Raw genomic sequence first — 26,482 nt, forward strand, 5'->3', positions numbered from 1 at the left:
GAGTTCCATCATTAAATCATGCCTCAATCAAGCGATCCTTGTATGGGGTGGCTAGCTGCTAAGAAAAAAACACGCACATAATAAGACAATTAGAACAGCTAACAAACTAACAAAAAGGAAAACAAAACAAGGGAATGCTGAGGAGTCCTCGCAAAGATGATAAACAAAATAAAGGAAGGATCAAGGAATCGGAATTTGCAAGAACTGAATCAAGGAAGATGGCAAACAGTTGAGAAAGAGATGTAAACCAAAAATGGTAAACTAGAGACGCGTCAGATGATAAGAAAAATGATGAGCGAAAGGGTAATAATAACATCCTAGATGTCCTCAACAAATGATTTGTGTCAAGAACTAATTATTTTCATATTCCAATTAGTAAATAGTGGATTACCTACAACTATTAACAGGTAATCAGATATCCCAAAGTGAGGAAAACTGATATTAATTTTCAAACAGTCATCAATAAAATGTTAGCAAGAAGTAATTCATGACCAGAAATGAATATATAGAAATCCAGTTGGTATAAAGCCTTTTTGAATCCGATAAGAACAAAGATCAAACCAGTCAAGTCTACTTGGTATCTTTCTTTTTAGTACATGGGGCAAGAGCTGAACCACATGGCGCTGGCACTCCGCTTCCTTCGCTTTTTTGGTAGATACTACGCGCTTCAATAACTTTCACTGGTTTACTCCGACGAGTCCTTGTAGGATTTAAATACCTGATGATAGATTAAATTAGATTAAAGCTGTATGAAACAACACTGGATATGACTACCAAAAGAACTCACTTCGCATCTGTGGACTTCAATGGCAAATTCCCACATGGAGGTGGTAAACCGGTATCTCCACATTTTATTGGAGCAGTTTGATGAGTCTTTGGAAAGATTGGTTGACTGATGAAAATTGAGCGAAAGTGGGTTTAAGTATTTCAAAGACCAAATGACAACAAAAAGAATTCCAAAAGAGCTGACTTGTTCGATTCCATGGACTCTGTATCACCACATGTAATTGGAGCACTTTGACGAGTCTTTGGATAAGTTGGCTCTCTAATTCACCAAAATTTCGAAGATATGAGTAATTGGTTCGAAATCAAATAAGAAGTTTTGAAATTAAAACTCAACGTGATAGTGTTTGATTTATTAGCTGCAACCACGTCTTTCAATCCAGGAGACGTCTTTGTTGCACCTGGTGAACATATCTTCCCTCTACATGGTGGGAGAGGTCGCCCTTCGACTACAGCACGTAGTTCGATCGCGGCTTCGGGCCTCTGAGCACTGTTGCTAGAAAGGTTAAAGATGAGTAATATGAGTGCTATAAGGAACAAATGAGCTTACGTGGTTAGACTGAATACAAGTGAAGTACCGTAGATTATTAAACATACTGAGAAGAGTTACAAGAAAGACATGTGAGAGGTATTAGTAGATGATTTATTGGCTTCAAAAAATATGAAGGGTTTTTACATGAGAAGTTGAACTTGATCCATATAGGAAAATTGAACATGTTGGAAAACAACTATCTAGAGAAAACTTAATAAATGTAATCCTTATAGCGATTGAAGAGGATTAATCACCAAGAAAAAAATCGATGTGGATGAGTTCAAGTGGCAGTGATTTAAAACCGGCTTCAGATAGTCAAAAACAAAAATGATCGTTATGGATCTTATCTTTCGAACTTGAAGGCTATACTATTTCCAAATGATTACCCTTGCCTACTTCTTATCTTTGTTGTTTATAAAGCTGTGCAAAACCCATGCAAGACCAACGTGCAAGACCAACGTGCAAGATTTCTGGCACCAATCTTGCACATTTTTTTTGACAAGCCCAATTATTGTGTTCCACCTGGTGCAAAACCCATGCGAGACCGACGTGCAAGATCTGTGCGAGATCCGTGCAAGTTTGGTGCAAGTTCTACTGATATCTTGCACAGAATTTGCACAGAATCATGTTTGAAGTTTGAATGCCATAAATATTTCGGAGCAGATCTTCCTTCTCAGGCTGAAGCTGGGCTCAAGGATCAGCACAATGTACGGTTATGCTACCCTCTCCTCCGTACTGACATCACATCCACATCTGTGTGCATTATGGGTGCTCAATGTGCAACAGTCTCTGCTCTTCCAGTTTTGAGTTCATTTTGACGGAACTCGGAAGCATGGGAGCCGGGAAGCCTCCTCTAGCCGATAGCGCAGTTAACTGCCCACAAACTGCGGGCGCGCTGGTCCCCAGCGCCTTGGGATTTGCCCAAAACCACACTTCTCTGTTTCGCATCACAGGGGCCCGGCGGTATCTTGGTCACTGCGCAAAATCCCACTGCAGCCCAGCGCAGTTTTCTATAGTCCTCAGAACTCCAATCCCCCACCGGTGCAATCACCGGCGCAACGCATTTTGGGCCAAAAATTCGCTGGCGTGGGGGATTGTCGGACGAATAATTGCCTGCGCATGTGAAGAAAAATCAGAGAAAAAGTACACCACAAGGAAACTCAGACACCATAGTGATGTCCGGTCACACATGCGTGGAGCGGTTGTTCTGATGGATCCCCTGCAAGACACCACCTCAGGCCTCCAAGTCCTCTCGAAATCATGGCAAGGTGGGTCACCTTGGGAGTTGACATCTGTGCGGATGTAAAGGCTCTTGGATGCAAAGACAACATTCCGTTCTGAGGTGTTGATCATTGGATCACAAATGATGCGGATGCCCCTCGGCTCAAAAGCGCCTTTGCGGTTATAGGGAGGGACAATATTTTCGAAGAAGGTATAATTTGCCGGAGATATGAAGAAAAGTAACAAATGATTGAAAATAGGTAGCGAGCATCGTTTTCAACAGTGTGTGTGTGTGATTATCCAAAGTCAGCTGTGCTGACCACAAAGTCAAGAGCTCAGTCATCATATCATTGATGAACATTTTTATGCGTGAGACAGTCCATCTATCGTTGTTATGGCCACGTGAACGCTTGGGTGAATCAACTCCATTCCAAAAGATCGGCTCAACCAGAGATAAAGGGTGTTATCGTCACAATTTGATGTGTATCGTCACAATTTGACGAAAAATGGTTTTTTTAAACTTTATCTGACCGATATGGTCTTATTGTATGACCTGAGAAGGCACGAGTGCAGGCTCAGCTCTGGAAAAATAAAACAAGAGGATGAAAGATATGTCATCATTCCAGTTCTTTTTGTTATCTTTCGTTCATCATCAGGAGTCCTGGTCCGTCATGACTAAGCCATCCTGAAAAGAAGGCACTGAAAGTGCGCTGTGCAGGCAAGTGCTAGACTTGATTGAATCGGCGTTTTGATTACTGAATAGTCTGATGAAATCGTTCATGGGGATATCAGCTTCCATGATATGATATCCTAATCCTGATTGAAAAGGTGAGATTGAGGCTGGTCAAGGGACGGGAAAGATTTTGGGAAAGTCGTGACATCTGACTGTGATTGGATGTTTGATCTGTGACATGTTCAAACAGGTACAGACTCTGATCGAACAGAATTATGTACAAAGATGCGCAAAGAAAAAAACTCAAACTTAAGCAGTAAAAGGAAATGATCATCGTATGTAGGTGAACAGGCCGACCCATCTGCAATAGCACGTTGCTCGGTAGTGATGCTTCGATGCATGTCGATGATGCTCTGAAACAGAGGCATCATGCGGTGTTTGTTCAAAATGAAACTAAGGAGATCTCTTCCAGCAGGATCGCATGCTGAACCAGTTGTTCTCAACACATCTCAATGTGTAAAATGAATAAAAGAAGAGGTACTAAGAGAAGGTCATCGCTATCCACTCAGAAGTTTAGAATTATGATTTCTATCCATGGTAGTTAAAATCCAACTCGTGTTTCTTCAGTGTAATAATATAATTAGATACAATTGAGAAAAGTGAATCTTCAACGAATAAAAATGAACAAAAGTGAAATTAATTCTGCTTAAACAGGTTCTCTCCATACATGAATGGTAATAAGACAGCATAACACATTTCTGGAAACCAATGAGAGCAAAAATAATCATTTGAAAACCAATCAGTTCTTGTTGGTGGATTGCGTATCACCGCATGGAGGTGGTAAACCCGTATCACCACATTTTACTGGAGCCGTTTGATGAGTCTTTGGAATAGTTGATTGACTGATGAAAAATTCAAGTTAGTATTTTTCACAAAAGAATAGAAATATAACAAATTTCAAAAGAGCTTACGTCTTGTTTGTGGTGGTTGTATTACCACATGGAGGAGGTAGCCCAGTATCGCCACACTTCACTGGTGCAGTTTGATGAGTCTTTGGAGGAGTTGATTGACTGATATCACAATTTAGATTGTAAGCGATTTTCAAATACAACAAAAAAAAAGACTTACGTCTTATTTGTGGATTTTGCATCACCACATGGAGGAGGTAAACCAGTATCACCACATTTCACTGGTGCAGTTTGGTGAGTCTTTGGAGGAGTTGATTGACTGATATCAAGAATTAGATTGTAAGCGATTTTCAAATACAACAAAATTTAAAACAAAATGAACTTACGTCTTATTTGTGGATTTTGCATCACCACACGGAGGAGGTAAACCAGTATCGCCGCATTTCACCGGAGCAGTTTGATGAGTCTTTGGAGGAGTTGATTGACTGGTATCACAATTTAGATTGTAAGCAATTTTCAAATACAACAACAAACAAAATGAACTTGCGTCTTATTTGTGGAATTTGTATTACCACATGGAGGAGGTAACCCAGTATCGCCACATTTCACTGGAGCAGTTTGATGAGTCTTTGGAGGAGTTGATTGACTGATATCAAGATTTAGATTGTTAGCAATCTTCAAATACAACAACAAACAAAATGAATTTACGTCTTGTTTGTGGAATTTGTATTACCACATGGAGGAGGTAAACCAGTATCACCACATTTCACTGGAGCAGTTTGATGAGTCTTAGGGATAGTCGGTTTACTGATAAACACACATTGAACCCATTAGTCATCAATTATCAATTAAACCATAAGTTTGACAATTATACTCAACGTAGTAGTGTCTGATGTATTGGCTGAAGTGACATTTTTTGATCCAGAAGAGTTTTCTGCTGCACCTAATGGACATATTTTCCCTACACAAGGTGGTGGAGGTTGTCCTTCGATAACAGCACGTGGTTCGATATTCTTTACCGGATCAGTTTGATGAGTCTTTGGATGAGTCGGTTTACTATCACATCATAAGTATTGAATATATGAGTGTTCGGTCTTCAATCAAATAACAAATCGTAAAAATAAACTCAACGTTGTGGTTTCTGATTGATTGGCTGCAACTACATCTTTCAATCCAGGAGATGTTTGTGTTGCACCTAATGGACATATATTCCTTACGCATGGTGGAGGAGGTTGTCCTTCGATCACAGCACGTGGTTCAATCACTTGTTCGGGTCTTTGTGGACTGTTACAAGGTAGGTTGGATCGGGTAAACGAAGTATCATTAGCTTAATATGAGAGGAATCGACTCACGTTGCCAGACTTGATACGAATGAAGTGCTGTATATTATCAAGACTACTGAGATAAGTTACAAGGAAGAGGTATTTATCAGTTGATGATTATCGCTGTTCAATCCAAGTAAGATAAAGATTTATTACCTGATAAGTTGACTTTGGACGATAAAGAGAAGTTCACCATCTTGGAAAATGACACCGAGTAGCTCAAAATAGTCAAAGAGATTGGAAAGGATTAAAGGCCAATTGAAAACTTGATGTAGATAATTTCAAAGATTTTGTTGATTGTGTTGTCCTTAGTTTCGGCATGTTCTTTCTAACTGGAAGACATCTTATATATATCAAAGATCAGCTGTGCAGGAGCACAGATGTGACGTCAAAAGCTCCAGCAATCCACTTGATTAACATTTCCTTCGTGCTGAAGCTGGACAACCGGTGCTTGTTAAAGCCGTGTGCACGCTTGGGTGTACAAACTCCACACTGAAAAGGTTTCGCAGCAGAATATGAAACATCTTTCCGTCCAAGTTAATGAGCGATAATTGTATCTGACCGATGACTCTTGCCCGTATAGCCTCAATAGAAGACCTGATCACCTCTTGTAAGAAATTAATCATCACTCCGAGGGTAAAAGATATGTTTCATGATATCAAGAGACCGTGTGTGGCGCATCCTCAAATAAAGCGATTGAAAGTATACAAAGGCTTGATTAGACCGGCGTTTTGACTTGAAATGAAAAGTCTGAACAAACCGTTTATGGAGCACAATTTCATTCTGATGTTGATTGGCAAAGCGATCAGCTTGAGTAGACTAGGTGGAAGCGAAAGCCGTGTGTTTTGAAGGAGAAAGAATGTATAGCATGTGAAATGTGAGTATGATTGAATGGTTCGATCTGTGACATGTTTGAAATGGTAAAGAGTGATCGAAGTCCAATTCGAATCCCTGTTGACTGTTCTTCAGTCTTGAAGACCATTCAGGCTCAGCATGAACCCATCAACCAACTCACCATTGATCATCTCAACTCAAGCTCAACAATCTCATTTAACTAATCTCGATTTATCTGTCTTGAGAACTTATGCTGCTAGATCTTTAACCGATCAACTCGATGCTATCATCGGTCCTAAAACTATCATCATCGATCCTAGTCTTGCTGGTCCATTAGGATTAGTAACCGAAGTTAGTAATCTAAAAGAACATGGTGTAGATAAACTGTTTTGGCTTGAACCTGGTCCTTTGGGTAATGCTGGATCATTGAAGAATGTAGTGTGGGTCTGTAAACCTACTATCAAAGCTATGAAAGTCATTGCCGGTCAGTTTTCGATTCAGCGAATCCCTTTTCATTTCTTCAACTTAATTTGGTTAGAAAACTGATTGTTTTTCCACTTTTGACCCCAAAATCATGTTTCAAAAAACCTAGAACAGATTCTATCAATCCCATCTGGCGCATCACACACCTTTACAATCTTTATGGCTCCTAGAGCTATTCAGATTTGTAGAAACGCTTTAACTGAAGCTAATGTGATTGGTAGTGTTGATATTCGAGATTTCGATCTTGGTTTTGTGGCTCTAGAAAAAGATTTATTAAGTTTAGAAGAAGATTTTGGTGGTTATAGTCAAATCTTTGCTGTAAGTTTTAATCTTTTCTCCCAGTTGGAATTTTACAAAACTGATGTTTTCATGCTTCGATTTTCTTTGTTGTCAAAAGGATGGAGATTTGAATCCTATTTTCAATATGGCAAAGGCTGTGATGACTATTCAACGGGCTTTTGGTTTGATTCCTAGGTTGATTGGAAAAGGTGTAGCTGCCAGGGTACTTTCGATAAACTTACCTTGCCCACTCATTCGTGGTTTCCTCAATTACTCGAACTGATGATGTCTGATGCGCTTCACTTTGGATAGAAACTTACCAATTTACTACACCGACTCAGATCCGAATACGTCATGGATCCTGGTCATGGTACCACTATTCCCAAGTTGACGGTTGGGTCGATTGATACGATGATCATTATTGATAGACAGATTGATATGGCTACTCCTATGTGCACACAACTCACTTATGAGGGTCTACTGGACGAGGTATTTGGTATTGAACATGGTGATTATGAAGCTGATTTCACTCAGGGATTGTATCGTTCAGGACCGATTTTAGCTTAAGCTAACAACCGTGTGTTCAATTTGATGGTTTGACAGCTCATATCGAAGTCTCACCAGAGCTCTTAGCGCCTTCGACTCCAATCGCTGGCAACACTGCTCACTCAATCCCATCCTCATCTACCTCTCAAACCTTTCCTCCTACAAAACGAAAAAAACATCTATTGTCTTCGACTTCGGACCCACTGTTTCCTGAATTACGTGATCGAAATTTCGCCCTTGTCGGCACTACTTTGAATCGGATTGCCAAACGTATAAATGCTGATTACGAGCGTAGGAATGAAGCTAGAACAGTGAAACAGATCAGGGACTTTGTTGGTAGATTGGCTGGCTTACAAAATGAACATCAAGCTTTAAGGTTACGTAAGTTTAAGATGATCTTCACTTGTCATCAACATCTTCTCACCACTATTTTTTCAACATTACTTGATTGTGCACAGACCTAGATTCTGATTGAGCACATCACTTCATCTATTAGACACTGGACTGAGTGAACAGATCATGACCACAACCACGAGTGATGAGTTCAACGTCACACTGGAAATCCAACAAAGTAATGTAAAATATTAACTTGCTTATCCCTCAATACGCTTTATTTCCTTGATCATCCATTTCAAGATGAAGATTTTTGACATTCTCAAATTTTGATCCCAACCCCACTAGATCTGGTAGCAGGGTTAGACCTTTCAGGACAAGAAAAAGCTATTAGTCAACTTATTGATCAAGAAGCTCCACTCCATACGATTCTTAGATTGCTTTGTCTGTATTCTATTGTATCAGGTGGAATTAAACCTAAAATATTAGAAGGTTTCAAACGAGATATTCTTCAGGCATATGGTTACCATCATTTAAACCTACTGATCAAACTATCTTCACTAAACTTACTTTCATCACCGCCCACAAGTGCATCAACCAACAAAACCTTTTCATCAAGCATAGTAACCTCTGCAACCAACTCGATGATGACCGGAATGATTGGAGGCAAATCACCATTTTCGAATGCCAGAAAACCGATGAAATTGATCATAGATGATATAGATGAACATGATCCAAGTGATATTAGTTATGCTTATTCAGGTTATGCTCCTTTGAGTGTAAGGATCATTCAATCAGTTCTTTCTTCTAATTTTCAAACTACAAGTGATCTTAATGGTTGGAAAGGTTCAGTTGAAGAAGTTTTGAAAGGATTTGGGGGTGAAATGTTTGATGAATATCAAATTGGTTCTAATGGAGAAACAATTGATGGTAATCAAAAACAATTAACTGGTATGTAACCACTTTTTTTCCATCATCAATAGATTTGAGTCTTAAGAGATTGATCTATATATGTATGTTTGTTTGATGGATTGGGAAAAATAGGTTCAAATGATTTACATTCATCTGCTATCACACCTAAAACTTGTATTGTATGTTTTTTAGGAGGAGTAACTTATTCTGAGATATCTGCATTAAGGTTTGCATTTGAAGAGTTTAATGAAAAGAAGTATAAAAAGAAATCTAGGATGAATGAACAAGGAGGAATGGGGATTGGGATGGGAAATGAAAGTGGTAGGAAATTGATTGTGCTGACGACTGGGATCATTAATGGGAATTCGGTTTTGAATTCGTTGATGCCTTTTGATACTAGAGTTTGATTCTTTTTTGGACTGCTTGAGGGGATTGAAAGGGGTGTGTGTTTATGATTATGTTGATGTTGATGATTTGAATGAAACTTCATTGGGTTTTTGTCATTGAATTGGATGGATTATTTTTGGTATACTTGGTGTAAACTATTGACAGAGCATGGACCAGTTCCTAGAGACCCACTCAATGACAAGCTGTTTTTTAGATTGTATGGATGTTCTCCTATCTGAGACTGAACCTTTTGAGACATTTTTTCATTTCATGCCTTCATTGTGAATCAAGAGCACTTACACTTTGAAGACCTTTTGATATATATTGATCTCTTACCTCAATATGAAAGAGTTATGTATTAAATTCTTTCCTTAAATGAACTCTCAAGACTATTCTAGAAACAAGGAATATAAGATTAATTGAAAAAATGTGGTCTTGATTGAAATATTTCTTAGTCAGATTTTCCAGTTCGAAAGAGGTTAAATCTGTGATTAGAATCAATTTGGTTGTTCTTTTTATGATTTCTGCTAACTCTTTTTTTGACTACATACATACAATCTTTTGAACCTGTGCAAAAACCTTTTTCATAGAGTGGATTGATATCAAGCAATGTGGTCTTCTGAATCAATATGAATTTCTTGTATAAAATTTTGAGTACCCCAATTTGTGAAGTACATACAACTTTTTCTTTTTTTTTTGTGAGACAGATTGATTTCTTGGAATTCAGGTGCTAGTCTTGAGATTTTGATTCCATTGCATGAAGTACTCAGCTTTGGGTCTGGTTCTGCCTCTGCCTGGCTCTGAGCAGTTTGAGGATACCTTGGGTACTAGTTAAGGCTGGCCCTGTCGTCTTCAGGTGTCCTGATATATATATCAAACTATTCTGATAAGATCTAATGTACAGGTTTCCTGCAATGTTTGTTCATAAGTATCCAGTACAGTACTACAGAGTATATATCTTTTGGCACCCTGATGCACATAATGGTCTTGTGTGGCACTGGACCTGTGAGGATAATTGGTTTGTCAGTTAAATGTGTTTAGAGAAACCCCAATTCAGTGGTTCATGCCATTGGGCACTATTGAGAGTACCTGTAGGTATGAGGTGCTAGACAGCTTGAGAGAATGTCGCCTGGAAACAAGTTAACATGATCAACCCTGTGACTCACCCCTTTTCTGACAGAGGAGGGCCAGTGGCAACTGAGCTGAGAAAAATACACGAAAACTGAGGCTGTACAACTATGTGCAAAATTTTTAAGGATGATAAAGGTAGAGATAACAATTATTTTGAAAAAGTTTGAAAATTGTTTTTGGGGAGAGAAAGGAAAGAGTAATGATCAACATAGGTCAGACACATCACATCCAACACAGCCTTCTGGCACATCTTTTTGGCACCCTTTTTGGAGAGCCTACAGTCTTGTTCATCAAAGCTATGTTGGCTGTTGATTGCAGGTTATTCACTTATTTCAACATTGTTTACCAACTTCAGAAAATCTTTGAATAGATGGAAGTTGGGGTTATGTATTGATATTTTTTCCAATTTATCTTTGGATTTTATGTTTAGGCTCTCAAACCATTTTGGTCTGAATCTCTGAATCCAATTGATTGATAAATAAGCCATGAACATATGTTGACTTCGAGCAAATAAATTAAGACCCATGACTCTAGAAATCAAGGTTTCTTCAACTGTAGCAGTTGAATTATAAGCTTCATGAAGTTGATTAAAGTTAGGTGCATGATTATAGATGTATGATTCAATTGGAATACTTTTCCAGATATTGATTAACCATTTGTATCCTTCAAGTAAGGTATTATTTAACTCTTTTCCCTCAGGATCAAAGGTAAAGTTAACTTTTACAAGAAATAAAAGAAATTCATGTGTCATGAGCCTTAAGCGATTGATCAAATGAGGTCGAGATTTATACTTTCTGTGGCTCATATCCATCCCTGTTTCAAAGAATTCCTCAAGTTCTGTCATAAATGGAATAACATGTTTCTCAATTAAGTGATCAAATGAGGTTCTGGCCTGATTTCTATATATACTTGTGTCTTCATGAGCTGTTTCCTGTTTATAAGTTCTCTTTGCTTCAGGTACCACATTATGTACTTGTTGAACAACCCCTTTGAAGACTCTATTTTCAGTGAAAACAACATTGTGTTTAAAATCATTCCCAGATCCCAACGCATTTGAGAAATGAATCCTTTCTTTTTGAGAGGGAGTGTTATTTGAAACACACCAAAGTGACTCTTTTGATGAAAAAACTGTATCTGTTCCTCCACAATCTTCATCATGATAAGAGTCATAAGCTTGATATGAGTTTGAATATCTTGAAGGCACAACACCCAAATCTTTCTCAATACTGGTCTTCCTCCTTTTGTTCAGCAGGCCCTGCTCATTTGGAATATATTGCTTGGAACTGATTAGATTGTTTGAGACCAGAGCTTCTTGATATCTATCTAATTCATTGTGAATTCTAAGAAGAGATTTCAAATTTCTGACTTTCCTTTTTTTCCACATATTGTAAACAGGTTTCTGGGTTTCTGGTTGATTGATTGATTGAGGTTGAATGCCTTGTGAAATCTTGGGTTCATCCTGTTTCCTTATCAAATCACCATTGATTTCCGGGGCTGGTATTGGAGGATTCTTGGTTACAAATTCTCCCATACTATTGCTGAGATAACTCAAGTTAAGCCTGCTTTCAGATATCAAGTCATCTGCTTCCATGTTAGGAACATGAGATACAATATGATCAGGGGTGTAAGGTACTTGAGGTTGGTCATTATGTGTTGTTATTCTAAGTTGTGGTTTAATTGTTTGAGGATCATTTGATATGTCTTTTGGGTGAAATTGATCTTCAATATCTTTATAAATGCACTCTGGAAGTGGTAGGAAATTCAAATGGTTCATGGAATCAAACTCTCTTAATAAGTTTGATAACTTCACCTCTTCTTCATTGTACATCTTCATTTCATTTCCTTCCATCTTTGATTCCTCATGTTGATGATGGGGAGAAATTTCTATATCTTCATGCACTCCTCTAGTAGTATCAGTTGAAAGTCCTGGGTTTCAATCACCACCATAGTTCAGATGTTTGTTGAACTGGGAAGTGAGATTGAGAAAACCTGTGGTAAGCTCAGACAACTTACCTCCTGTTTCACTTGTTCTTGTTGAATCTTCCCAATGTTGAATAAAAGGGCAATAATCAATGAAATTTGAAGTTGAAGTTACATCTTTGGGTGAAAATTCCAGAAAATTTGTAGACAAGAGAGGAAAATCACTATATTGGATATCCTGATAGGATTTTACTATTCCATTGTTAGATGATCAGACACAGCTTGACAGGGAATTTTCTTGTATTAGTATGGCTCTGAATCTTAGTCAATGTGCTCACCATTTGATAAACCTTCTTCAAAATCTTTGTTTGGAAATCTCCCCGTGACCAATCCAAAATGGGTGCAAAATAGAGTAGAGAACACATAAGAGAGGTTCCAAATCTCAATATAGAGCAACATTGAAGTTGTGGAATTGTGAGTGATTGTTTTGTTGATAGATGCTTTGAGGTTGGAAACCTTAAAATAATCAATCCATGTTGGGTTTACAGGTTACTAGACTTCATACATGCCTTATCACTCTTATGAAACATAGTCACCAAAAATTGTTGTTTGAAGATCATATGCCACTCATTGAAACATGTGAATGTAAGGTTGAGTCCCCACCAAGCATTTTGCATCTATTTTCTATTCTTACCTCTTGATTTGACATATGTCTCAAAGAAAAAAATGTGCACAAATGTAGGAGTATTTGAGGATAAACCTTTTCACAAACTTATCAGTCTTAGAACATCCACAAGAATTACATTAACATGAACATAAGCTTGAAGTACTTTGGTGTGATTGTAGAAAGAGATTGCTAGTGATTTTTTTAGAAGTCTTGTGGTGGTTCCAAACCTGGATTTGTGTCTGATTTGGTTCTGTTTCCTGATATTCTGGACAACACATAACAAATAAAACCTGGAAATGTTGATATGGTACTTACAAATGTGTTATGCCAGTTATGTAATTAGGGATGTTCCTAACTGTTTGTAAGAAAAATTATGAGATTGAAAGCAGTATTTATGCAGATTTTACAAGGGCCTATTCACTCTTCTTCATTGGTTAATTCTTTCTAAAAAATATAGATTCCTGGGGGAAATGATTCAGGAACCATGTAAAAATCTGCTGCAAAAGCATTGATTGAAAGCTAGTTCGGACCCGGGGAGTATCCGGCTCGGGTCTACTCGCTGATCAAAGATTGGGCCATGGTTTCGGGCCGGGCCTTTCATGATCTCTGGACGGTGTTTGACCTTGGTTTGAATTCTGGAAGGTTGTCCAACGATTCGAACGAGTTCAAGAATGACAAGCATCCTCTTGTGTGATTCAGCTAACTATGATCACGAATCATATTTCTTTCTATTATCGCAGCAGTAATGGTGAAATTGAGATTGACGAAGACGGTAAATGAGAAGTTGAACTCGATCTTAAAAAATTATCGATCAGAACTACCAAGTGAACTTCTTATAAGGCTTCAACCTCAAGATCTCGATACTCCCTCATCAGATATCGAAGGTTTTCATTGGATACATCATTCTACTCTTGCTGATCTCATTAGTTTAATTCGCGTATGTGGTGCGTATTCTCATCATAATATAGTTGTTGGAAACCCATGACTAATTGCGCTTTTTGATCTTTTAAACCTATCAGATAGAAAAGCAGGCCGTCAATGCCAGTGGTCTTTGGCTGAATTGCTCAAAGGCGTAGATATTTATACATGCCCAAAACCTATTCGTCATGGAGTGAGTCTCTTCTCACGACTTTCTCGGGACCGTATACCAAACCAACATGAATATCTGACGAATAAGATGGATTTATAAAAATCAAGTCAATAGAACTAGAAAAGATATTAAGTAATATTAAATTAAATCAAGAAAAAGATGAATACGAACGAATGATTTCAACAAGTTCTTCAAGACCATTTCTAAAAGATCAATTCTTGAATGAAAAAGAAAAACAAGAATGGAATTATATTTCACGGTCAATAACTTTATTAATCAATAGTGCATTTTCGATTATTGGTTTAATGATTTCTATTTATTGGTTAGGTTATGTTAATTATGGTTGGTCGATTGAAAAAACTTTGGTAGGCTGTTTGTTTGGTGCTTTGGGTTTAGGTGGTGTAGAATTGATTCTTTGTTGGAATTATCTTTGAAGGGTTCTTTGTTTGATAATTTAATGGGTTTTTTGTTGATCGGGTTGCTTTGGGGGTGTTCGGTCCCTAGAATTCTCATCACAATGCAAGACTGATTCATTTTTATAGTGCTGTGATGTGATACACTTATTTACCTGTGGCTATTGAACTCATGAAGCGGCTTCTTGAATTCGATTCATAGAGTATACGGACGGTCTGCTGTAATAGGACTTGAATGTGATTTACCTGTGAGTATCAGGTTGTCAGCTTGATAAAATCTGCACACACTGAACAAAAAGGTAAATGAGACAATTCGAAGGTAAAGAGGATTGTCGAGAACAAATATTCAAGTTTGATGAAAAAAGGGAAATAAGGTAAACAGCGTAATGAACGGTAACCCTTTAAATACCAAAGCTGAATATTAAGGTCATAACCTATTCAAAACATAACACAAGTGTATGATGTCATAGAGAAAGCTGAAGAAAGATTAATAAGCCTATCAAATGATAATATTTCAATTGTAGGCAGTCCCCAGTGAGATGAGGATTAGGCTTCTCTTGTGCTGGTTCTAATTTCCCCTCAAGGAGTCTTCATGAAGACCCTTGAAAGACTACTCCATATAGGCCTGCCATACAATTCTTCCATCTGTTGTCTTTTGAAACTTTGCGAACGATGAAAAAATGGAGGACATGGACAAAGTTTTCCATGTTGTCTTGTATACATATATAAATATCCATAGTCCATATCTCCTCGAAGAAATGTTGCACATGCTTGTGATAGAGGGTCGTCTTCGGCGCCCTACTATTTTCCCCAGTCCCTAAACAAGTTGTACCATAAAAAGATGCTAGCCATGCCACCGGTGAGCCATGCCTATCGCCTTCTATCGCCCGTTGACTAAAATGGACGGTTGAATATACTTAAGCTCCTCGTCTGTAGCTGCTTTTATAATGAAATTGATTAGCTCTTAATGACGTCGGAAACCAATCAGCTGTTTACATATATGCAAGTTATTATTAGATTTTTATAGTTTTCTTTGGATTCCTACATAGTTGAAGCAAATGTACTTCGAGTCTAACTATGCTGTGAAATTTCTCCTAATTTATGTATCTATGTAGTCAAGAATATGAGTGGAGGGAAAAGTAAATGAGATTTTTCAATTTGGTATGTAGTGTAAAGTCACTTTGGATTGTTTTGATTTCAGTGCAAAGAATGTGATGCTTAAATTTACTGACAAATTTCTTGATTGATTTTCAGCTTTACTCTGTTTTTGAAATCGTCTTTTTGTCGATTTTGTTTTTTCTTGAAGTTCATAAATAATGTCAAACTTTACAGGCATTCATCATGTCGTAGAAGATCACGAAAATGAACAGACGCGTGAAGATCAGAAAGGTTCAACTTCGGAATTTGAACGAGGGAAAAAAGGAATTTCAAAGGCTTGGAAACTTTTGTTTTATCAAGAACCTCGTGAGCCTTCGACTTTGAGAAGTCAAGAGGAGAAGAAACTTGTCTGGTTGATTGACATACATATGTAAGCATAAAGAAACCAATCCCATCTTTATCGAGTGCTGATTGGCTATGAGCTGATTTTGGAATTAATTTTGATTGTGTCGACTTTATCTTAGGCTTCCTTGCATATGCTGTCTATATTGTTTGAATCGTGAGTGGATTTGACTATCGATGAAAGGGATTTTAGATTGCCTTGTAGTTTTTTTATTGATTCTCTTCGCTCACGATAGATCTTGATAGGTCAAATGTATGTTCAGAATTGCTTTCTCAAATTACTCGATGTCATGATGGATCGATTGCAGTTTGATGTTACTGAATTGGAAAATGGATTCAGATTGCCAATGCGCGGATTGGTGGCATGAGTGTTGATCTCAACCTCTCATCAACTGATTACTCATTGGCGGTCTTAATTTTTTCTTGGGATACATGTAAGCCTTACTTTGAATGACTTTAGATGATCTTCTTTGATTATAAATTGACAATCTTGTACTCTTTAAGCTTAGCGGAAATACCTAGTAACATGATGATGCCTCAACTCCGACCATCTATCTTCTTATCCCTCCTTACTTTTTCTTGGGGACTTGTAGCTGCTTGTTTCGGTCTTGTTCAAACAAAGCAAGCTTTGATTGGCATGCGCTTCCTTTTAGGCCTTATTGAGTAGGTTTTCTCTTCGGAAATGAAACGAGATATACATATCTGATCGTAGCCCTTTTTGACCTGTTCTGATCGTCCTCAATGATTACAGGTCTGGGTTTTTTCCTGGATTGGTATGTCTTTCGATAATTTTGAATTCGAAGGATGAGTGACTCTGAACTCGCATACCACAGGTGTATTATCTCTCTTCGTGGTATCGGAAGCGCGAATTGGCTAAAAGAATTGGACTCTTGTATTCTGCAGCCATCTTCTCCGGAGCGTTTGGTGAGTAGGACTTACCGGTTGATGGTGCAAGTTTTGATTTCTTTTGAAATAGGATATTTTCTGATCATATCGTTGTATGCGATTGGATAGGTGGTCTGTTAGCTGGGTCTGTAATTGCTCATCTCGATGGTGCTCTAGGGATCAGAGGCTGGCGGTGGATTTTTATCAGTTTAGTACTTCATCATTCACCTTGTTTTCTCCAAACCGGTTAAAACACAGGAATTAATCAAAGATTGATATCTGGATGATTGTTACTTCAGTCGAAGGATCTGTGACGATCTTAGCTTCCTTTGTTGTAGTTTTCTTCTTACCAGATTGGCCATCAGATACTAGATGGCTTGGTCCAGAACAACGCATGTTGGCAAAAGCTCGTCTGCACGATGATACTTTGATAACATCTCAAGATACAGAATATCAACACTTGAGTCATTTACAAGCTCTGAAAGCAGCACTGCTAGATTGGAGGACTCATGTATTTGGCTTGATGTGTACGTTAGATCCTTTCCTCCTCATTTTCACAAGGCTCTTGCTAATGCTTTTCATTGGTTTTGTTAATAAAAGACACGTTGATCAGTAGTGCAAACATGATTTCTTACTTTATTCCAGCTATCACATCAAGTATGGGTTACACTGGTGAAAAGGCTCAATTCATGACCGTACCTATTTACATATGTGCTGTGTTAGCTATCATTGGAATCTCATTTTCAGCTGACCATTTTAATGAAAGAGGTTTACATATTGGATTACCCAGCTTTGTTGCTGGGAGTTTGTATACAATTTGTATTTGGGTACATGAGCCTAAAGCTCGTTATGGAATACTTTGGTATGTCAATAATGTTTATCCATATGATTTCATTTTGTTTGTTGGAAATTTATCCTTCACTTTGTGGATTTTTAGTCTTTCCTATGGTTTGGTACAATCTGCTGTTCCTGTGATTCTTGCTTGGGTGTCACAGCATATCAAATACCCTGATTCAAAAAGAGCAGTTAGTCAAGCTTATGTGAATACAGGTAAGCTGTTCATCAACTCAAGCCAGTTTGAACCCAGTCCTTTGGTCACTTATATGATTCTTGATTCACGATTTTAAGTTGGTAGTGCGGCTGCATTTTACGGTAGCTTTCTTTGGTCTAAACCTCCGGATTTTACTAATGGGTTTATAGCTTTAATGATCTTCTGTTTTGGATGTGTGATTTGTGTGATTTTTGCTCAATTTGCATTTGTGAGGGAGAAGATAAAAAAAGAAAAGGAGTTGGTCAAGAAAGTCAGTGTAGAGATGGAGAACAGAAGATGATACTGATAGAGTGAGATGAGATGATTTGTGGATAGTTACTCTTCTTTAGAAGCACTAGGCTGTTAACAGGTACTTTTGGATCTTGGGAAGATTTTTTCACTGTGTACATATATGAAAGGTCCATTCTTTCATTCTTCACCTGTACATTTTGTTGTATGATATGTATTATCAAAACTTATTCCTCCCTGTCATTACTGCAGTCTGCCAGTCTATTTGCCTTGCAGGGAGGAATCACTTGAATCACTGTGAACCTCATTCAACTTCCCCCATTGGGAGGTGGAAAATGATTAGGAGTATGGCTTGGCTTAAAAGGATCTATCACTGCACTCCTGAGCCATAACACCCACACTACATTGTGCAGTAGGCTGAGTGAATGGGCAGCTATCATGTACATACAGGTCTGTTCAGTTTTCTGCTCATCTGAATATGTGAATCATATGTAATACATGCTGTAACTTTTTTCCAGCTTGACAAACATGTTCCAAAACACTAGGGGTTGGGCGAAAAACCAACCAACCAGTTTCCAAACCCTGTTCAATTGCAGTTCAAATTTTTGGGAACACTTAAGAGATGGCTCAGAATTAATATCAAAGCCACACAAAACCAACAAACAATTTTATTCATCTTTTTGCTTTCCAAAAATGTTGACCGGTATGATTGGTTTTGGGATCACGCCACCTCTTTAACCGTTCAAAAGCTTTTACAGGGAAAGCAATTTGTGGCGCCACAAGCCTTGCAAACACCCTTTTTGCACCTTTTACAGATCCGTGAAAGGTGTGAAATCTTGCCTGAGTTCTTCAAACTGAGCTATTGGTGGGGCTGGAGGAGAAAAATCAGATCCAAAGACTGACTTTGGGTCTTTTTGGGTAACCTGGCACAGCAACAGGTCTGTGAAACCTGCACCCAGTTGATTTTGGTCATTGTTGGCTGTTTTCAATTTAATTCTCAAGGACACAAAACCGGTTGGTCAGTTCTTTGCCCAACCCCTACTGACTCAAATTTTTGGTGCAATTTCATCAACCAACCTTCATATAAAACCCTTTCTGTGACTGACAAATGGCTTTGAGAATATTGCCTGAGTAGCTATGCAGATATATGTATGTAGTGAACTTGTGGGACAATATTGTCAGACTCAAGGGCAAATAGCTAGGGCCCGTTGGGCTGATACCCACAAACAGTTTTTGGTCAAAAGCACCACCAAAGCCAAAAACTGTTTTTGTGTCAAAATAATTGTTGGTGTTCATAAAAAACACCGGTGTTTGGTAACAAGGTCAAAATCACTACACAATGGATAGTGGTAGTGTTGTGAAAGTGCTGTGGCACTACCCTTTGAAAAATTGGTTTTTGTGATAGTGGTTGATGCACAGCCCTATACAAAAGTCCAAAATTTCTATAGTGGTATGTCCACTACACTCACAAGTTTTGGCAGTGTGTCCACACATATAGTGGTCCACATAGTGTACTGCAGTGTGCACTGATAGATAATATATTGAAATTTCATCAGGCTCTGCCCCCAAATAACTAGAAGTCCTTTGCTCTGTTAGGACCATTGTTTATCTTTCCTTTAGCATGAAAGGTATACACATACTTGAGTTCACCTCTGTCATACTTTGCCCCACTCATCCACCTTGTGACCTTCTATCATCCGCTTTCCCCCACCACGTCTACCATACCAGTGCACCCCATCAAAATCATGATCAAAAGTGAGTTTCAAATGAAAAGTATGAAATAACCTGCCTTAATCCCCTTGGACCATTGCTTGTGACTTATAAATCTAGATTTATTATCAAAATTTTGATTTAAACAGCATCCTCCCAATAATCATACTTTACATACCACTCCATCTCCCCCCAATAAATGTACTTTTCAATTTGAGCCATTATCCGGTTTCTTTATTATCAATTTCTTATCTTTCATCTTGATTTTCTTTCAATTCATCTTATACTTTTATGCTGAAGGTATAAAATCAGCAAGATTACACTGTTACAGATGACAAGTACAATGTATTTGCTTCAATGCCTTCTCCTGAAAATGGTGTTAGTCATGAGATGGAGGGCTGCATGTCTGGGAAGTTCCCGCTGATTGGTGGCTTGCTGTGTTCATGGTGGAAGGTAAGTTTTCCTTTCATTCTCTTTACCAATACTATGATTTCTCACTACTTTGTGTGATGTAGGACAACTCAGGTGCCTTTCCTGCTCTTGCAGAGATGGCTCAGGATTTCCTGTGCTGTTCTGCAACCACTTGTTTGTGTGAGAGGGTATTTTCCGGAGCAGCCAATGTCTGCAGATCTGATCAAATGGCATTGGAAAGTGCAACCATTGAACAACTTACTTCATTGTGTGAATGGATAAAGGCCAGTTTTAATGTTTCCTGAGAGTTTTCTGAGGCCTTGTGTTGGTTGTGTATATGGAAAAAATGAAGTAATCCTTAATTGTCAATCTTTCTACATCTTTTTTGTTTGTTATCTCCCTATGCTCTTGTTCCTCATTCAACTTCTTATTCTTCAGGTTTGCAGCTTTCTTTAATACAAATCTTGGCTATTTTATCTTATTATTTTCTCATCTCACTCCTTTCCCCTTGCTTCCCAACTCTCTTTAAAACTTGATTCATTTTCAATCTCTCTGCTTTTTCCTGACCGGCTCAAGTAATCCATAAACCAAGATTAATAGTTCTTTGTACATATTTTCTAGGTAGTGCACTACACGCCTTTTGATAAATTTCTTTTTTCACATTCAAAAAACATGTGCACTATTATAGTGCTAGTGATACAATATCACAGTGAGTGTGAGTGACTAACACACACCACTACATATGATCCATAGCGGGTTTCTGCAGATAGTGGTGCATATTGGTTCTTCAAAATAGTGATACACCACACCACTACTGAGGACCTGTCATATAGCTGTGCATAGTGAAGTGATTTTGACCTTGTTGGTAACTCCATTTGATCAAAAACAAGGACTGTTTTTGATCAAAAAGTCTTCAATTTTGAAAAACAGCCCTGAGGCTGTTTTTGAGACCAAAACAAGTTTTTGCCCTTGTTTGTCCCTCTATTTCAATATTTCAATAAGCTCTTTGGTTGAGTGTTTGGGAATTGTATAACCGATTTTCAACTTTCTCATTCCGCCCCATGAGAAAGGAGCAGATTGAAAAAGTGTTTTGGTGTAACACTTTTTGGCTAAACCAGCCAAATGGCCCCTACACAATTATGGGATACAAAGTTGAATCCGGGAACGTTCCCGGATTTTTTTCCCAGATTTCCAAATTTCCAAATCAAGTTGAAATTTGGGAAAAAAGAGGTGTAATGGCGGATGGAGCAACCGGGGATTCAAAGTTAAAAAAATCCGGATTTTTTCCCAGTATACAAACTACCACTAAAAACGGTATTTGGAAATTTGGGAAAAAATCCGGGACTGTTCCCGGATTCAACTTTGTATCCCATAAATGTACATATCACATGTGATCTACTTATTCAGATGAGCAGACCTGTACGTACAAGATATGAAAATATTCACTTAGCCTGCTGCACATATGTAGTGTGAGTTTTATGACTCAGGTGTGCAGTGATGGATCCTTTTATGAAAGACCATACTCCCAATCATGTTCCCCTTGCCACTTGAGGAAGTTGAATAATATTTACAGTGAATGCATCATATGACACCGCGGGAATCATTAAGTGTGAAACCGGATTGAGCAAAGTCACGGTGTCCGGGTCCGCGACTTCCTTCAATCACGGATCTCGTTTGCCATGGGTTTGCCATTGAGCTGCCCTCTACATAATCCTCCACTCAGGCTGTAGTATGGACTAATGGAGGTACCATATGTCTAGACTCTTGTAACATATACTTTATAAAGCTCATGACTCATACATGATCTTGAGTGGTCTGAGGATATTGAAAGGAAAAACAAGCATAACATGTACTGCAGCTCAGGCGGACAACTCAAGGGCAGCTTGATGCAAGCTAGCAAACCTATGGCAAACAAGATCTGCAATTGAAGAAAGTCGCGGACCCGGACACCGCGACTTTGCTCAATCGGGTTTCACACTTAATGATTCCCGCGGTGTGAGTTGTGTTTTTGTCAAAATAGCTGATATTCAAAGTTAAGGATGATGCTGTCCTTTTGCAAGTTCATTCAACTACAAATTTGTAGACTGTTGATGCTAGTGACCCAAGGCCACGCTATTGTAAAGGGGTCAGAATCTTTTTACTCATTTTTTTATTTGGTTGAGATGGAATCAGAATCATAACAGTCTTTCAAAGCTTAAAGTACACAAGTCATAAATGTAGTCCATTGATTTCACAATGAATGATGTTTCCTAAAGTTCTTAAAGTTTCTATGTTGATATTCATTTGTCTATCCTGCTTTTGACTTCAATTTCACTCAAGATTATCAGTGTACTTTCCTTCCTTGCACTTTGTGTGCAAAAGGATTTAGCTTGTCGAAAGACGCGAAATACCTTGTATGCGTTGATATTGAGGATCAACAGACATCTATATGCATAGATTTGATCAAATAATCAAGTTGTGTTAAGATTTGCCACAGAGATCCAAAACTAAACTTACTTACATATTACCTGTGATGGAGAATGGTACATGTATACCCTGTGATAAGCAACCTCTCAGAAAAATAGTTGCAAAACAGGAATGTTTGATTATGCTAAAAAATGGAAATCTGACCCACTAGCTGAATGCCCACCAACCACGCTCTATGCAGAAAAAAATCAACACTCTGGGGTGTTATCTAGAAAAACAAACCATAAATTCATTGTATCAGTCACAAAAGACAATGTCGTTCTATGAAAGTTTGATGTCTTACCGCCCAAATGAGTACCGGAAGATGTACTAAGATGGAGGTATAAAAGACTAAAGCATGAAGTACTGTTGCGTCGCGTTGTGGAGTTATACTTTCATTCATTTGGCTCATAGATCGTTGTAAAGTTTGACTTGAAGCTCCAAGCTCCTCGTCACGCTTCATGGCTGGTTTTGCAGGACCATTGTACATCCCCCGTAGTAGGATCATAAGACAGGGAATGTATGCCTGAAGTTGTAAATCAGGTGTCAGGATACAATGTTGTTTGATAAAGTTTCTTGCTTACTAAGCATAAGATACCGACAGCGCAAAGGTATAGGCTGATCCCAATTCGAATCAAGCGGGAAGTGATGTTCTTGCGCGTCGCGAGAAATTTTAAGAGATATAAGTGATCCGATTGAATAGAGCTACGCCCCTCCAACACGACTCACCAGGTGAGGAAGTGCATGGATTGAAGGTAGTAGAATCATCCACAGCTTCGACGCGCTGTAAGTATCGGGTGAATAGGTCAATGCAGAATTCAAGAGGGCCTCAATCACGGGGCGCACGATATCGTCCATTCGAGAGTATTCTTGAATGGCTAGCGCGAAGATACAGATTATAGAAACTGCGTCACAGTAGATGTATCATAAGTTATCTTGGACTGAGGACCTTCCTCAACCATATCCTCAAAGCTTACTAGCAGGCCAAAGTCGGGCGCCCAAAACCGCCGCGTGCAGAGCCCAAGGAACAGACCGCGGGATGATCGTCTTCCCGAACTCTGTTTGAGATGTGGGTGATCTCCATTTCAGGGTGGCGCAGTGACAAACAACCACCCATAAGAAACCTATTGAGCAAATGATAACCATGTAATCAGCGGTCCTGATGTTTTTTTGGTGCGAGATTTATTTGGGCTAGAAAATACTCACCCCTGTAAATGAAAAGTACAATCAAAACACCGTTGAGTAAAGAAACTTTGACAGCCAACTTAGAATTAACTGCAAGCAATCTTACCACGAGGCATCAAGGGCCACAATGAACTTGGTCCCAAACAAAAAAATCTGCCAAGTTTGATACCGGCCGGCTGATAATTGTTTTGAAATCATGTCTACTAATGTGACTAAATTTGAGAGCGAAAGAACTACATCAGTGAGTATTCCATATGAATGCGGTCGGGTAAAATGTTTTGACTCACGAACACTATAGATCAAGTAGCCGATGCTACAAAGATTTGAGCAGTCTACTTGAACCAAGCCAAGTTCGTTGAGCTTGAACAGGTAGAACCTACGACTCATGATTCGAAAGAACATGAGAGAGGCAGATTGACAGAGCATTCTACAGCATATCGTGTGTTCAACTACGTAAGTCAAAAATCCACCAGACCATGCATCGTCCCGCAGAATGAAAGATTGAAATCAACTCGGGAAGCCATGTCTGCTTACATCCCAAAAGGTAAAATGAAGACGCGTTCTAAGTGTAAAGCCCACGATGGCGAAGAAGCAGTCTGATAGTATGAGGTGAGGAAAGGGCGCGATCGATCAATGCCTTGGTATCATACTCGAGATTTCAAGTGTACGAAAGTTAGTGCTCGAACATACTTGAAACAGTTGATCGAGAAAACCGGCCGTTGCTGCAAATGGATTGAGGTCGGGCGGGTGGTTTGAGAGAAAGTCTATGAATTCTTCTATGATTTCCGACATGAGGATTGTGTTGAAGGTTTTCTTTCACAATAAGATACGATACACTTGATACATATAGGGAAAAAGTAGCGGCAGAGGCAAGATTGGAGCTTCGACCAGTCAAGCTAAAATAATCAAGAAAACAAAGAGTTGAGGTTTTTGTTTTAAACTTCCTACAACTTTGCAGGTACGATCATTCTCTTTTTCCAGGCGTAATTAGGACATCAATAGACATCGATCGAATGGAAATGAGGGGCTGCATGGAACTTGAGAGAGTACGGGCAGAGTCCCATGAGGTTCCATCGGGGCCTTCCACTTTGGCTTTGAGACTAAGAGAATGTGAATAAAAATGATATCTCCTCATTTCTCATATATCTAAACTTCGCTCGTGCTGTCTATCGGGGGGATCTTGTGTATCTTCCTCTCAGTACATACCACATGCCCTTCAGAGGTTACTCTCAACGCGGCAGCTCGTCACATCAATCGCCCATCTTTCGAAGAAGGCTCGGGTGGACCAAGATCAGGACATGGGAAGTAGATAAACGACGAACTGGAGATCCCCAGCTTACTGGATGCCCGAAGATGATATGGAAACTCTTCGTGGAACAAAGTCCCCAATGGCTCAATCACATACAGACCAAGAACGATTCTTCGGCTTTCCCGAGCTATGTATGACGGACATGGATCCACGATCGAAGGAAAATCCATTTCCTATCATCCCCTGTTCTTTTGTTCTTAAGTATCTCAAATCCTCACCCTCTTCCTATGTAGAATCTTCATATCTTCTCAAAGTACCATCTCAATCACCCCAGTATAGACTATCTCACATCTAGTCTCACTGTCTCAGTTTAAGTCGTTTATACTTTTTTCCCTCCCACCCTCACTGAAAAGATTAAAGCTTACATGTAGATATAAAATTGCTCTGCAGGTATGTTCCGAATAGTTATGACCAATAGTTTCATCTTACTCTCCATCTGTCTCCATGAAGCTATACTTACTTACATACCACACATCCTGAGTCCTGTTTTTTAGCCAGCTTTTCTTCTAAAAAAATCTCTCTGTGACACTCCATTGATATCCACTTTAATATGTGTGCCCTTATGCTTTCTTGTACAACCTCCTTGTCCTCCTTTATTAGGTTGGTGCAGTTGTTAAGAGGCTGCCTCCCACATTTCTTGGTCTACATAACCGGTTTCGGGTAGGACCGACGAAGTTCAGTCCCAGCGCCGAGACGATCGGCGCTGATGCGTCGTGTGGTGGTCGTAGAGAGGGCGCCGGTATAGGCCAGCATCCAGATTTGTGTGATCAGCCAACCGATGAGGGGTCCCGCCATTTCTTGCTACAACATCTTTCCAGACGAATCCCACTTACACAGAAGAGAGACGGTAAGAGTCTTCCCGCCGTTTGAAATTTGAATACGATCCCGAGAACATCACGCCATTTGCTCGGCGTGTGTCTGCCGAGCCAGCGACGGTTGCAATAATTCAAAAACATTCGCTCAGGCATGTTGCGTTGTCTCTATATATATGTCTTCGAGTGTCCCAAATCTCACACCTTTGCAAGTAATGTTCATCTTTTCATACTCTTTGATTGTCAGAGACCATCGACATGTCTATCCGTCCTGTGTGATTGATGCCTCAAAAATCCGGCAAACGGTGCCCAAGCTAAGTGGTGAGGATTTCATGACACACGGAACGCTTGCGCCCGCAACGCCTAAGAATCTCCACGCTTCTAATCATCGGAGCTCGCTCAAAGTACGCGATCAACGAGGAAGACGGAGCAAGCATCTTTCAATCAGCCCCATAAATGGGGCTCGTCAGAAGAGGATTGATGTGACTGGTAGTGTGAATCCGCCGTTGCCT

The 26,482-nt window shown here is 39.1% G+C and overlaps 7 protein-coding genes across 7 annotated transcripts; 3 read left to right on the forward strand and 4 right to left on the reverse strand.

The window, feature by feature from the left end:
• Positions 1–570: 570 nt before the first annotated feature.
• Positions 571–1,499, reverse strand: MELLADRAFT_101723 (uncharacterized protein; the record flags this gene model as incomplete). The annotated part of the gene is made up of 6 exons (XM_007404724.1): positions 571–718; positions 788–892; positions 971–1,045; positions 1,121–1,279; positions 1,334–1,379; positions 1,460–1,499. 6 exons carry the CDS (start codon positions 1,497–1,499, stop codon positions 571–573), a joined length of 573 nt encoding a protein of 190 aa, XP_007404786.1.
• A 2,256-nt stretch (positions 1,500–3,755) lies between these two features.
• Positions 3,756–5,838, reverse strand: MELLADRAFT_70622 (uncharacterized protein; the record flags this gene model as incomplete). The annotated part of the gene is made up of 10 exons (XM_007404723.1): positions 3,756–4,111; positions 4,181–4,279; positions 4,338–4,436; positions 4,504–4,602; positions 4,665–4,763; positions 4,826–4,924; positions 4,997–5,173; positions 5,249–5,401; positions 5,470–5,515; positions 5,596–5,838. 10 exons carry the CDS (start codon positions 5,633–5,635, stop codon positions 4,009–4,011), a joined length of 1,014 nt encoding a protein of 337 aa, XP_007404785.1.
• Positions 5,839–6,432: 594 nt separating this feature from the next.
• Positions 6,433–9,233, forward strand: MELLADRAFT_89040 (uncharacterized protein; the record flags this gene model as incomplete). Its single annotated transcript, XM_007404236.1, has 8 exons — positions 6,433–6,757; positions 6,866–7,074; positions 7,154–7,258; positions 7,348–7,543; positions 7,639–7,962; positions 8,078–8,152; positions 8,263–8,865; positions 8,959–9,233. The coding sequence occupies 8 exons, from the start codon at positions 6,433–6,435 to the stop codon at positions 9,231–9,233; spliced, it is 2,112 nt and encodes a 703-aa protein (XP_007404298.1).
• An 853-nt stretch (positions 9,234–10,086) lies between these two features.
• On the reverse strand, positions 10,087–12,723 carry MELLADRAFT_101726 (uncharacterized protein; the record flags this gene model as incomplete). The annotated part of the gene is made up of 5 exons (XM_007404722.1): positions 10,087–10,216; positions 10,380–10,415; positions 10,785–12,270; positions 12,358–12,441; positions 12,603–12,723. The coding sequence occupies 5 exons, from the start codon at positions 12,721–12,723 to the stop codon at positions 10,087–10,089; spliced, it is 1,857 nt and encodes a 618-aa protein (XP_007404784.1).
• Positions 12,724–13,676: 953 nt separating this feature from the next.
• MELLADRAFT_101727 (uncharacterized protein) lies at positions 13,677–14,455 on the forward strand (the record flags this gene model as incomplete). Its single annotated transcript, XM_007404237.1, has 3 exons — positions 13,677–13,875; positions 13,951–14,042; positions 14,129–14,455. 3 exons carry the CDS (start codon positions 13,677–13,679, stop codon positions 14,453–14,455), a joined length of 618 nt encoding a protein of 205 aa, XP_007404299.1.
• Positions 14,456–16,274: 1,819 nt separating this feature from the next.
• MELLADRAFT_32795 (uncharacterized protein) lies at positions 16,275–18,150 on the forward strand (the record flags this gene model as incomplete). Its single annotated transcript, XM_007404238.1, has 9 exons — positions 16,275–16,368; positions 16,444–16,597; positions 16,686–16,707; positions 16,768–16,858; positions 16,949–17,026; positions 17,119–17,346; positions 17,420–17,681; positions 17,757–17,869; positions 17,948–18,150. Coding segments are annotated over 9 exons (1,245 nt in total), but the record flags the coding sequence as incomplete, so codon positions are not given.
• A 4,654-nt stretch (positions 18,151–22,804) lies between these two features.
• MELLADRAFT_101729 (uncharacterized protein) lies at positions 22,805–25,953 on the reverse strand (the record flags this gene model as incomplete). Its single annotated transcript, XM_007404721.1, has 10 exons — positions 22,805–22,858; positions 22,969–23,190; positions 23,394–23,542; positions 23,642–23,788; positions 23,871–23,872; positions 23,956–24,082; positions 24,137–24,298; positions 25,190–25,285; positions 25,623–25,678; positions 25,805–25,953. The coding sequence occupies 10 exons, from the start codon at positions 25,951–25,953 to the stop codon at positions 22,805–22,807; spliced, it is 1,164 nt and encodes a 387-aa protein (XP_007404783.1).
• Positions 25,954–26,482: the final 529 nt, after the last annotated feature.

Source organism: Melampsora larici-populina (genome assembly GCF_000204055.1).
Source record: "Melampsora larici-populina 98AG31 unplaced genomic scaffold MELLAscaffold_2, whole genome shotgun sequence".
Taxonomy (NCBI): domain Eukaryota; kingdom Fungi; phylum Basidiomycota; class Pucciniomycetes; order Pucciniales; family Melampsoraceae; genus Melampsora; species Melampsora laricis-populina.